Source organism: Scyliorhinus canicula, chromosome 2 (assembly GCF_902713615.1).
Source record: "Scyliorhinus canicula chromosome 2, sScyCan1.1, whole genome shotgun sequence".
In the NCBI taxonomy this organism is placed as follows: domain Eukaryota; kingdom Metazoa; phylum Chordata; class Chondrichthyes; order Carcharhiniformes; family Scyliorhinidae; genus Scyliorhinus; species Scyliorhinus canicula.
The window spans coordinates 110,945,359-110,958,827 of NC_052147.1; the positions used below are offsets into that span (position 1 = coordinate 110,945,359).

Here is a 13,469-nt window from a genome sequence, read left to right on the forward strand (position 1 = left end):
GAGGAAAAGGGATTGAGGAAATTGCAGGCTGATTGAAATTACAGAAAGGAGGAGGGGGGGAGGCCACTAAAGGATTTAAATACATGGATAAGAAAGTAAAAGCTGAGGCCTGAGGACTTGGAGCCAAAGTAGCACAGAAGGACAAGAGTGCAAGTTAGCAGGTCTCGGGGAAAGAAAGATATGTGCAGACTTGGATGAGATGAAGTTCAAAGAAATGGAGGGTGAAGAGCTGGCCAGCAGAGCGTTGGACGAGTCAAGTTTGGAGATAAGGACTTGAATGAGAGGTTCGAGGAAAAAGGTTGAGTCAGGAGGAGGCAGGCGTTACAAAGGTAGATATAGTGGTCTTAGTTAGCAGTGGGGAGTATACAGGTTCAGAGAAGGATTGTTTAGAGATATACCCAAGGTAATGGGTTTGGGGAAGGATGAGAAGATCAAAATTCTTGTTTAAATTACATTTTTACCATTGGAATTAAGATTGTGCAGTGTAATTTAAACTATACATTTAATGAAATTAATTCAGTTTCCAAGAAATCCTAGTGTTGGGGTCACTGTTATTGACAGAGCATGCTCAGCGACATACCCAATAAACAGCCACAAGCCAGTTTCCTTCATCCAAAGGACAGAGGCTTGTTTTATTATGCTTCGGAGATCAGACTCAAGGGTGGTGGGGGTGGCAGGTCAAAGGTTACATTTGATGACAATACCGAACATAACATCTTGCAGGGACAATTTATCGCCATTGATGCATAAACTAACATTTCCAGTCAGCCAGCTTTAAGGCTAGACAGATAACAGGAGATGCAAATGATTCCACTATGTCATTTACAGCTGGGATCAGCATGCAACGACGCTAGCAACTGTTGTGGAAGGGAAGGGAGAGAACTCTACAGGAACTCTACAGCCAGTTTTGAAGTTAGCAAGTGGGCCTTTTCTTCCACTGCCCAAAATTAAATGATGCATCTGTAACAAGCAAATGGTGTGGACTTGAACCAGTAGAATTTAAACCTTGAAAGAACAGTAGAAAATCCCCAGAAAAGAAATTAATCGGAGATGGAGATAGTTCCAACAAGAAAAAAAGGATAAAAATTAAAGGAGGGAGGGAAAATCTTTTATTGAGAAATTAAATGCATTCATATTGCAATAGTGCAATATAAGCCCGTCCCAAATTAGATTCTGGCGGAGGAACATTAGAAAATTCACAAGCTAACTGTAGTCTTAAATGCAGAAATAAAATCTGAAAGCACTTCAGAGGCTTAAAAAAGAATATCATCTGAATAAATTAATGGTAATTCTAGACTGGAAAGTAGCGATAGAACAAAATGTTGCTTTGAGAATTTCTGTAATTTGTTATTTCAGATTTCTAGCATCTGCAATAGTATACTTCTGTTTGTGAACAGAGTTCCGCAATATATATGAATCACCATCAAACAGCCAACTCCTGAAGTCTGGCCAATACCAATTGAACGTACGCTATGTGCAATGGGTGTAACTCAAGTTGTCCCATGTTCCAGGAAATTGACTTTTGGCTGATTGTAAAAATTTACTATTAGACCAGCTTGTATCCACAAAAGACATAAAAATGAATAAAAGTTGTGGCAAACTTCAAAATGAATTAAAAATTACACAAGAAATAGACAGGAATATAAACGGGCGAGGAGGAAAATGAGCTGCAGTTAAAGTGGTTTCATTTGTTAATCTAATACACAAGAGGGCAAGCTCTCCTCTATGTACATCCTCCTCCTTTCTTGACCACAGGATGTACATAGAGGAGAGCTTGCCCTCTCGGTATTAGATTGACAAATAAAACCACTTTAACTGCAGGGTTGCTGCAGGTTAGGGAAAATATGTTTAATCAAAAACAAAGTCTAAGCGCTTCAACTGTTTTGTTGGCTATCTCAGTAAATATTAATTTTATTGAGCACACATCTGTTCCCTTTTATTACTCTGTGGCACTCAGGAATTCTGTATGATTGCAGGACAATGAATGCACAAAGATCACCATGCTAAGCATAACAGTTACTTGGACGCTTAGTTGAAGTGTCAATAATGAAGGGGCATAATTTTAAGGTGTGGGGATGTAGGTTTAGTGGGGATCTGTGGAAGAAAGATTCACCCAGAGAGTGGAGGGAATCTGGAACGCACTGCCTGGAGGGTGTTAGAGGCAGGAAACCTCACAACCTTTAAAGAGTACATGGGTGAGCACTTGAAATCTCATAACGTTCAAGATATGGGCCATGTGCTCAAAAGTGGGATTAGTGTAGAGTTAGTGTAGTATAGTGGGTGCAGACTTGATGTGCTGAAGGGTATCTTCTGTACTCGATGACTTTATGGCTTATATGGTCATCAGTGACTCTAGTTTCACATAGAACTCCCAAATATGAGACCGTGTGCTGTTTTCTAAAAATACGAGCTCGCTGCTCATTGCTCACAATTAGCCTGTGGTTTGAAGTGTGATTATATTTACCGGCTGATCTTTATGCCCATTGATTGTGCATTGTATGACAAAGTTGTCTGAAAAGATCTTGCTGTTAATTGGAGTTAATTATTGCTGCTGGAAGCTTCTCCATAGTGGCAGCTATTTGGCTCCTTTCTTTGTTAATTGAACAGCCACCCAGGTTTCTCTTCTTTTGCATTTTTAAACAAAACTTCTTCCACTATAGTTTGCTGTTCACAAATGTGGCAGACACACACAAAGCTGATAAATATGTGGAAACTTAAATTTACTCAAATTAACAAAACAGACAAATAATTTTCCTTAAAAATTAAGCATACAATGATGGAGGCGGCACAGTGCTTAGTGCTGCTGCTTCACAGCGCCTGGGACCAGGGTTCAATTCCAGCCTTGGATCATTGTCTGCGTGGACTTTGCACATTCTCCCCGTGTCGGTGTGGATTTCCTCCGGGTCCTCTGGTTTACTTCCACAGTACAAAGATGTGCAGGTTAGGTGGATTGACTGTGCTAAATTGCTAAAATTGCTTAGTGTCCAAAAACGGTGTGTAGGTTAGGTTAAGGGGATAGGGCAGGGGAATGAGCTTGGGTGGAGTAGTCTATCAGAGAGTCAGTGCAAACTCAATGGGCCAAGTGGTCTCCCTTCTGCACTGTAGGAATTCTGTGATTCTGTGAAATGAGCTTCATATGCAGCACAGAGTCACACAGGAACACGAAAAGTCCAAGAACATGTACGTTGGCCAAGAGAGCATCAGGGATGTTATTTCTGCTTCAGAACTGCTCGGGAATATGGACAGTTTCTAATTAACACCTACCAACTGCTAAACGTGCATACAACTGGATGCTGAGTGACAGCAGAGTTCAGATTAGCTATGATGATCAATAAACTCAAACATTCCTAGCACAATACACAAGGAATTGTAGAATGGAATCATAAAATTAGAATTAATAGGAAGCCCAACATACATCGACTGGAATGCTGAAAGAGCTGCCCCTTAGTTCCATTCTCCTGCCCTTTCCCATGCCATTTGAACTTTTCTTTTAAGATTTGTATCCATTTCCCTTTTAGAAGCTATTAGGGTTCTGCTTCTACCATGATTTCTGGTATGGCACATTCCATCTTGGTAAAAAAAAATGCTCCCAACCTGTCCCTTCACATTTTTGGTCATTAGGTTTTATTCACTTCTCTTTGAAAAACACTATTTCTGGGATGCCATTCCTAACCTTCACAATCTTCTGTGCAAAAATGGTCCTCTAACGTCTTTTACCTTTTTGGTGATTACATTAAATTTCTGCTCCTTATTGGCTCATCAAGCAGCAGAAATAGTTTTTTTTCTTAGTCACCTTATCATGTCCCATCCTAATGTGAACATTCCCCAAGATTCATTTGAAGAAGGAATAATATAAGGGTAATGTAGTAGAAACAACCCATCTGGATTTCCAAAAGGCCTTCGATAAGGTCCTGCCTTGTTACTAAGGCCAGGGGACAAGTAGTGGAATGAAACACAAAAGAGAGAGTAAGTGTAAAAGGCAGTCACTCAGATTGGCAAAAGGGCAGCAAGGTGGCTAGCACTGTTGCCTCACAGCTCTAGGGTCCAAGGTTCAATTCTGGCCTCGGGCGACTGTCTGTGTGGAGTTTGTATTTTCTCCGTGTCTGCCAGGGTTTCCCCCGGGTGCTCCGGTTTCCTCCACAGTCCAAAGATGTGCAGGTTAGGTAAATGGCCATGATAAATTGCCCCTCAGTGTCCAAAAAGGTTGGGCAGTGTTACTGGGTTGTGGGGATGGGGTGGAGGTGTGGGCTTGGGTGGGTTGCTCTTTCCAAGGGCTGGTGCAGACTCGATAGGCCAAATGGCCTCCTTCTGCACTGTAAATTCTGTGATGATTCTGTGAAGTATTGGTCTGCAACAATTTGTGCTAAGACTACGTTGTACATATTAAATATTTACATAAATCATTTGGACTTGGGAATCAGAAGTACAATTTTAAAATGTGAACACCACCAAATTGGGTGGGTTCAGTTAATACAGAAGGTGGAAGTGACAAAATGCAGGAAGATATTAATCAAATTGCAGAATAGGTATTTAATTGGAAAATGAACTTTAATACAGGTAACTGGAAGGTAGCACATTTTGACTAGAAGAATAAGGAGGACACATACATCCAAAAATAAGTTTCTAAAGGTGTAGAACAGAAAGATTGAGGGTAAATACAAGAACCATTAACAATAGCAATGCTAAAAGGGCATTTGATAAAAAGCACAGAAATTATTGTGTTTTGTTTCTAGAGGGACAGAATTGAAATGCACAAAAGTTATGTAAAATAAATTACCAGAGTGATATCAGAACTAAGAGGAGTTGGGATTCTATTCTCCAGAAATTGAAAGGCTGAGAGGTAACTAGAGATCTTCAAGATTGTGAAAGGGTTTGATGGGGTAGACATAGAGAAGATGTCTGCACTGGAGAGGCTTTGAAAACCAGACACAATAATATAACCATGGCATAATTCATTGACTTGTATAGGTTTAACAGCACCTCTTGATTTTTGTACTCTGCACCAGTGTTCTAAAGCCTAAAATCCTGTGATTTTTTTTTCAAAAAGAGGACTTTATTAACCTGCAAATACACTTTTTAAGATCCGAATTCTTAAGCTGTGCACATCCAATGCTTTTTCAGTTTGACATTTGATCTACTTTTTCTTCCTCCCAAAAATTTCCAACTCTGATTTCTCCAAATGTCATCAAGTCTGTCGATTCAAGATTACCTTCTTGGGATAATTGCAAAAGGCCAGCCATGGAACCTCACCCCAGCAAGAATCTCGAACATGGGATTGGGAGGGGGATGGGATGGCATGAAAAATCTCAACGTGTTTACATTAAACAGCTAAAATGCAAATAATCTATTTTATGTAGAATTTAATTGCTCCTCCACTGGTGACTGTACCTTCAGATGCCTCAGTCCTAAGCTCTGGCATTCCCTCTCTGGCTTTCTAACTTGCTTTTCTCCATTAAGACTTATCCTTAAAACTATCCCTTGACCAAGCTTTTGGGTCATCTGATCGATATCTTATTCAGCGTCTACCCCTTTTCTTATAATGTCCCTGTGAAGCACCTGGGGGACTTTTCATTAGGTGAAGGGTACTATATAAATCTAAGTGTTGTGAGCTGGATCACAACTGAAATTTGTTTTTCGAGGTGCCAGGAGGAAATAAAACGATTACTCAGGATGCAAGTTGGCTACAAAGAGTAGGATCGGTTAGAAACAATAGAGACAGTTTTTCTCTAGCCGCCGATTTGTGAAATCACTCAGTAACCAGGCAATAATAAAGAATGGCAGGTTAATCTGATTGGCAAACACAACAAGCAGGATATTACTCGCACTCCATCGCATGGTTACCTAGGAAGTACAAAGTTCAAAAGCACTCACAGTTTGCACACGGAGGTGTTCTAATTATTGTAAAACTAGAGCTGGCTGGTCCTGGCTCCAGGAAGCCAAAAAACACCCCTGATGGCTCTCTTTCAAATCAACACTGCATCTTAGAAGTATGAGCATTGTACAAGCAAACTGTGAAATGCTGTTAAGCAATGCTTTCAACATGATTTAAAGTCAAAGGATTGTCTTCAATTGGTGAAATGACTAAAAGGGCTTTGAGATAATTTTCATTATTTTGGTTAAAATAGCTTTACAACTCGCGTACCATTGAGTCTTTTATAATAATCATTTTTGATCTGAAGCATTAATGAGACAATGTTTTACACTAATATGGCAAGTAATATGTTCAATTAACAAAACAAGGGGCGGGATTCTCCGAGCCTCCGCACCGAAATCGCGCTTGACGGAGGGACGGATAATGGTGCATCAGACCCACGTTCGGGTCCGACACCTTCCCGCGATTCTCCGGGGACTGGAGAACCGACGCGGCGCCAGTCGGGGGCCATTGAAAGAGGCCCCCGTGCGATTCTTTGCCGACAACTGGCCGAGTTCCCGCTGGCATGGTTCCAGCAGGTGGGAGCTCCGAATGGCGGCTGCAAACCCAGTCCGCAGTCGTCCTGGTAGGGGGCGGGGGCATCCGTCACTGGGGGGTCTCCAGGATGGCCAGGCTCGCGACTGGGGGCCACTGATCGGTGGGCATGCGCGATCTTGGGGGGGGGGGGCTTATATTTCTGGGGCCGCCATGTTGTGCGGGGCCGCCGATGTAGGCAGCCGCCATGCGCATGCGCGGACCCACAGCCAGTGCAGGACCCTGCATCGGCAGCCGGAGCTGCGAGGACTACTCCAGGATCCTGCTAGCCCCTTTCAAAACGGAGAATCACTCTGGACTTTCTCCAAGAAAGTCCAGAGTGATTAGCGCCCGTTTTCCCGCGGGCTCGGGGACATAGCCCCATTATTTCTTCACAAACAAAATAAATTGACATTGTCAAATAAGTATGGCTGTCAAAGCTTTTCATCTTGCACTCATCAGGACAAATGCAAAAATACCAAAACTCAATGGGAACAACAATTTACACTGCACGTGAAGAGATGCTGATTGGTTGTTAAGTGGACTGATTGTACAGAGGTGTTGCCATGGAAAATGCATCAAGGAACAGTTAACTGTCAACCTTTTATTTAGATTAAAATCTGGCAAGTCAACCTTTACTGGTCAAGGCATTGCAATGGGCAATGAACCAAGGAATGGTCCATGCTTTCGATCGAGTTGAAAAAGGTGCAAAGCACTGCGTGTTTTTGTTTGCAGAGAACAGGGCCCTGTGTCTGAATACATGTAGCTTCTAGCCTGTGAAAGTGAACCTCACTGCAGGCCTGACTGATGAGCTTAAATTAGCTATTTGTGTGATTCGTTTAAAAATATATTTTATTGAGGTATAAACTAAACAAATTAAAGCAGAAGTAATATTATACAATGCAATAAATGACCAACACCCACTACCCCCTGTGCCAAATCCCTCCTCCAGTCCTGCATTCTCCATTTTAACCCCTGTTCCCTCCCCCACTTTGCTGACACCTCATCCTCCTTAAAGAAGTCAATGAACAGCCTCCACCTCCGAGCAAACCCATCAACCGCCCCCCTCAATGACGAACTTGATCTTCTCCAGCCTCAGAAATTCCGCCAGGTCACTCACCCCACACCCCCATGTTCGGCAGCTCTGAGGCCCTCCACCTAAGCAAAATCCACCTCCGGGCTATCAGGGAGCAAAGGCCAAAACATCGGACTCTCTCACCCCCTGGACTCCGGAACTTCCGACAGTCCATATATCGCTACCTCTGGACTTGGGGCCACCATTATCCCCAATACCTCGGACATTACATCTGCAAACCCCTCTCAGAATCCCTTTAGCTTTGGACATGTCCAAAACATATGAACATGATTCGCTGGCCTCCCTGCGCACTGCCCATAACTATGTACTCCCTCATAGAACATACCCATCCTCGCCACCGTCATATGCACCCTGTGAACTACTTATAAACTGAATAAGACTGAGCCTCGCACACAACAAGGACACATTCACCCTCCGTCGAGCCTACTCCCATGTCCCGGACTCTACAACACCCCCCCCCCCCCCCCCCCCCCCCCCAAAGCTCCTCCTCCTACTTCCACTCAATGTCCCCACCTGTGCATCAGCTCCTTGTAGATCATGGACACCTTCCCCTTCCCTATCCTTGTAAGGAGTCTTACAACACCAGGTTAAAGTCCAACAGGTTTGTTTCAAACATGATCTTTCGGAGCACTTCTCCTTCCTCAGGTGAAATGGAGCAGTGCTCCGAAAGCTCGTGTTTGAAACAATCCTGTTGGACTTTAACCTGGTGTTGTAAGACTTGTTATTGTGCTCACCCCAGACCAATGCCGGCATCTCCACATCATGGCTTCCCTATCCTTGCCCTTGACAGCACCTTCTCTTGCAGCCCCAAGGGTGGCAACCTGGGAAAGGATGGCACTTCTCTCCTCACGAAATCCCAGACCTGCAAGTACCTGAAATCGTTCCCCCTGGGCAGCCCATACTCTTCCTCCAGGTCTTTGCAAAGCTGCCCCCTAGTATCAGATCCCTGAATCGCTCAGTCCCTGCCTGCCGCCACCCCTGAAATCTAGCATCCAGCCTCCCCGGTGCAAACCGATGATTATCACAGATCGGTGCCCACACCGAGGCACCCTCCAGTCTTAAATGCTGCCTCCACTGCCCCCATTCCCTCAGGGCCAACACCACCACTGGGCCCACGGAGTATCTGGCCGGTGAGAACAGCAGAGGCGCCGTTAACAATAACCTCAAGCCCCTTCCCCTACAGCTGGTCACCTCCACCCACCCCCATACTGACCCCTCCCCTACTACCCATTTCCTAACCATAATGATGTTTGCTACCCCACTAGTAATTTATTAGATTTGGCAACGCCAAGACAAGATATACTCTTTCCCCACCCCCCCCAACCACCATCTTGAGTGCCTCCCACAGCGTGGCTGCCGAGGCTTCCCCATATCGTTCAGCACCTCATGCCCCCAAATGGCGGCCCTCACCCACACGCACACCTCCTCATCGCAAGTCCACTCGCAAATCCACGCAGTGCGCAGTGTGGTCGGAAACCACAATCGCCGAATACTCCGAGTCGATCACCCCCGCCAGCGATCCCACAAACCATCACGAACCTCCCCCCACCCCAGACTGCCACAATATTCCCCACCTCGAACACCACTCGCACAGTCACCCTCCTCATCTTCATGTCCAGCCCCGAATGGGGCACCTGCCCTGCCCATTCTTTTGTCAGCCTTGTCTGCTAACCAATCTTTAAATGCGTTTCTTCTTGAAAACAAAAGCCCCCCCCCCCCCCCCCCCCCCCCCCAATATCCGTTTTTGGGACTGCCCCTGTCCCAGCCCCTCCTTGGATGTCCACCGCCATCACTCCTTTTCCCGCTGTGCCACAACAACCACATCCTTGTCAGCACCCACCCCACCTCCCAAACAAAACCACAAGCCCATCCCCCTCTCCTGCGTCCGTCTACCTCATGACCACTCCCACTGTGCTCCCGTTAACTAGCCCACCCAGCTAGCATGGCAGCCCCTGCCCAAGGTCTCCAAACCTCCTACCACCCCCCTATCCACCCCCCCCCCCCAGCCCCAAGAAATAAGGAAACAGAAAAGGATGCACTCACCCTTGATGCTCCCCAAACACCCCGCCACCAAACCATTTCAAAAGGGGAAATGTTTTCCAAAACAACAAAAGAAACCCTCCTCACAACTCCTCAAAAGTTCAATGTCCTCCTTCTCCTGTCAGTCCATTTTCCATTCTCTCCTCTGGCGTACCAAAATAATATTCTTGATTCTGGAAAGTCACCCAGAGGCGGGCTGGGTACAGCACTTCAAACCTCACCTCCAACTTGAAGAGGGCTGCATTGCCCGGTTAAACCTGGCCCTCCTCTTTGCCAGATCTGCATCCAGGTCTTGATACATCCGCAGCTCGTTCCCTTTCCAGGTGCACCTCCTCATCTCCCTCGCCCACCGAAGAATCTCTCTCTGAACAAGAAGTGGTGCAACCGCACCACTATCGCCCTTGGCGGCTCGTCCGCCTGCAGCCTCCTCATCAGCCCGTGCGCTTGGTTGACCTCCAGAGGCCGGTCAAAGGCCTCCCCTCCCCCAATCAGCTTCTCTAACATTTTGGCCACATACGTAACGGCCTTCGCTCCTTCGGGCATCCCCACGGTCCTCAAATTTTCACTCCTGGAGCGGTTCTCCAGGTCCTCCACCCTCTCCTTCAGCCTCGTTTGGGTCTCACGCATCACCCACACCTTGGCCAATGAGGCGAGCTGCCCATCATGCTCCTCCACTTTCTGAATCACCCGGCCCTGGGACTCCAGCCTCTGCCCGCTTTCTCAATATCCACATTAAGCGACTCCACCATCTTGGCCAGGTCCTCCAGAGCCTCATTCCTCTGCTTACTGAACCTAACATTTTAAAAGTCCACCAGTAATCGGTTGACCACTGGGCAGCCAGAACAGGCCGTTTGCCCTTCGCCATCTTAACCTATGGCGCACCTCGAAGACTCTCCTGCTCCAACAGCTCCCTTCTTCTCAACCCACTCCTAGCTCATGGATCCACCAGCCACACCAGAGAAGTTACACATTCTCCTGGCACTCCTACACCTCTTTCCATCCAAATCTTTCACCTCCTCAGACGGGGAAAGGACCGAAAAATTCCACCTTGAGCGGAAGCTACCAAATTTGCGACCGTTCACTCCATGGCTACCACTGTAAGGCTCCCATTTGTGTGATTCTTAATACAAATCGGGATTGTTTAGTATGTGTTGTCCGATTGCGGAATCACATCTGATGTTGGAAACAGCATCGCTATTGCGCGGATCTAGGCACAGAAGGTGAATTGCTCAAGAGCTCCAAATCGGGCTCCGCGCCGATCGCAAGTCATCCAACACTCTCTGCCTGGCAAGGTCTGGATCTCGCCATCACAGGGAGAAACCCATGACATCATATTTAAGTGACGCATTAGATTAATTTAAATACGCGGATGGCGGATTCACTCATTGCCTGGGAGGTAATGGCCGAGCCTGCGAGTCCTCGCCAGGGTGCCATTTAGTACTCGTTCACACAAACGTGAACCAGGCATAGTGGCATCTCGGGGGGGGGGGGGGGGGGAGATGCACAGGTGGTCAGGGACAGGGAAGGGTAGTATCTCCCCCTGGCACCAAGCACCTTAGCACTGCCAGCCTCAGGGTCCAGGCCCAGGTAGGGCTTGCCCATTGGTGGTGGTGGGGGGGGGGGGGGGGGGGAGTAGAGAGAGAAAGAGAGAGAGGTTCCAGTGGCCCCCAATATGGATTTTTTTTTGGGGGGGGGGGGGGGGGGGGGGGAATACACCAAAAGGCCGGGGGGGGGGGGGGAGGAAGATCGGGATTGGTGGTTAAAATGGCGCCCCGATCTGCCACCGTTCATGGTGGGGTGTTTCTTGGGGTTGCAGCCGACGAGAAACAGCCCGCCAAACACACCCAGAAGCTGACTTTAACATTTGTTCGCTGAACTGAGCCCTCTATTGAGTTTTGAAAGTCAAGTACTGTCAGTATTTTGTCCGTTACGAACAGCTGAAGGGATATACTGTTTGACATAAATGCACCAGGTATTGGCATGTACGGCTGTGTATCTGGCATCACATTGGTACTGAAATTCATATACCACATTACTCATTTGTGTGGTGACTGGGCACTTTCCGGGACAGAAAGTGGCAGCCTTATGCCCATCCATAAGTTTGAGATACATAGAACAATGATCTAATCCGAGTGTCCTCAGGAAGCTTGCGTGGTTTGTAAATGGTTCAGACCTTATTTATGAGGTTGCAGACAGAGGTAAATCTTACAGTTCATGGAACTATAGGAATCCAACTGCATATATTGACTAGTAAGATGGGTGCGTGGTAATAGTCATGAATCCATTAGCAGAATTCTCAACTAGCACATCAAGGAAAGGGAGCTTGTTTGCTCCATCTCAAAGATGAATTTGAATGCAGGTTGGAATCCATTAAAGTGTGGAAGGAAATTCTTACACGCAACTGAAGGTTCAAGTGCAGCAACTGTATCATCTGAGCTCTCAGTCCTCAGCTCATTGAGTATAGCATCTGCAAGTACAGTGGAAGATCTTGCCTACAGTAAAATGGCTTCCAGCCATAATGCACAGATTGCTTATCACAGTGTGCATGATAATGCTACTTTGTGAAGGGAGGCAAACATTTCAGAGTGAAGTAAACTACAGAAAGGCAGTATGGCAAATTCTTCTCCTCACAACAATGGGTAAATATGGGCAGGAGGTATGTGGGAAAACAAACAAATGACAGATTGGGCAAATATGAAAGCAAGGATTGCACAGAGTCAAGCAGTAACCATGATGAGATGGGACACTTACCTCTGGTGAGTTCACTAAACTACTGTACCTAGGACTAGTGCATATTGTTGGTGTTAACATGCTGTGCTGCTACTTCCCAATCCATTTGGCAACATGTTGTGGTACACACCAATACCATCCAAAGAATGCATCATGCAAGAACTCCAATTTGCACCATATTGACTTCCACTTCCATGTTAGAGAACCTGGGCACCCTTCTAATCCCTTCAATGTCCCCAGATATCTTTCTCCACTTCCAGAGTCATGCCACTGCAGTTGGTCACTAGTCCTTTGAGTTGCGGCAAGCCTTTAAGGCAAAGTTACCAACCCTCCAAGAAACTGCTGCAATCCATGAGAAAAATTATAAAAGCATTAAAAAAGGATGTTTTTCCCATTTTTTTGGAACATTTACTTATTAACTTGAAAAATGTTGGCAATGGGATTAAGATCTATTTGGTTGACAGTCAAGAGTCATCGAATAGTGTAATCTGTTAGCTTTCCAATTGCTGCCTGAGGCAGCATTGGGAGGGAAGACCTTGCCAGATGGCCTACAGGTGTACAGGGGTGGAGCTGCTGGAGGTGGGAAGCCGCTAGATGAAAATACCAGGAATAATTCTAATTAGAGCTTGTAATCTTAGTTCAAGAAGATGGAAAAGCACCTGACTTCCTATCCACAATGTGCAAGCTACTTAATGGACACACATTGTACATTTGTAGCATGCCTACCACATGTAACTGAAAAATGCAGAAAATCATCCCAGGTCCCCACTGCCTTATGGGCAGCTGCAACCTGTGTCATGCTCACACATCAAAATTGGCCTCTCCATAGTCTCAGACAGTCCCAAAATACAATTGATAACTGAAAACTAACAATAAGTTTAATTTTGAGATTTGCATGTTAAAGGAAGTTCTTAAAGACATCCTGTATATAGGATGTGCAGCAGTTCAAAGCTCTCCCAAAACACTGAAAAATGAGCTATGCACATCCAATCCAATTCAGAAACGTTAATATGATTCACATTGGACCCCAGCTACTGAAATCAATATCCTCCTTTTAAAAGTAATGGGAAAGAATTCAGGAGGCTTCAGTTTGCCATGGGTTGAGTAGACATTAACTTTCACCCACATATCTAAAAAAAAGTTTGCTTACCCATAAAA

At 45.7% G+C, this 13,469-nt stretch overlaps 1 protein-coding gene across 1 annotated transcript in view; it reads right to left on the reverse strand.

Moving 5' to 3' along the window:
* The window catches only part of dcaf5 (ddb1 and cul4 associated factor 5), a 119,816-nt gene that overhangs the window by 19,103 nt on the left and 87,244 nt on the right, over positions 1-13,469 (reverse strand). The window contains 1 exon segment of the mRNA XM_038784919.1: positions 7,505-7,523. Coding sequence (XP_038640847.1) covers positions 7,505-7,523 — 19 coding nt within the window.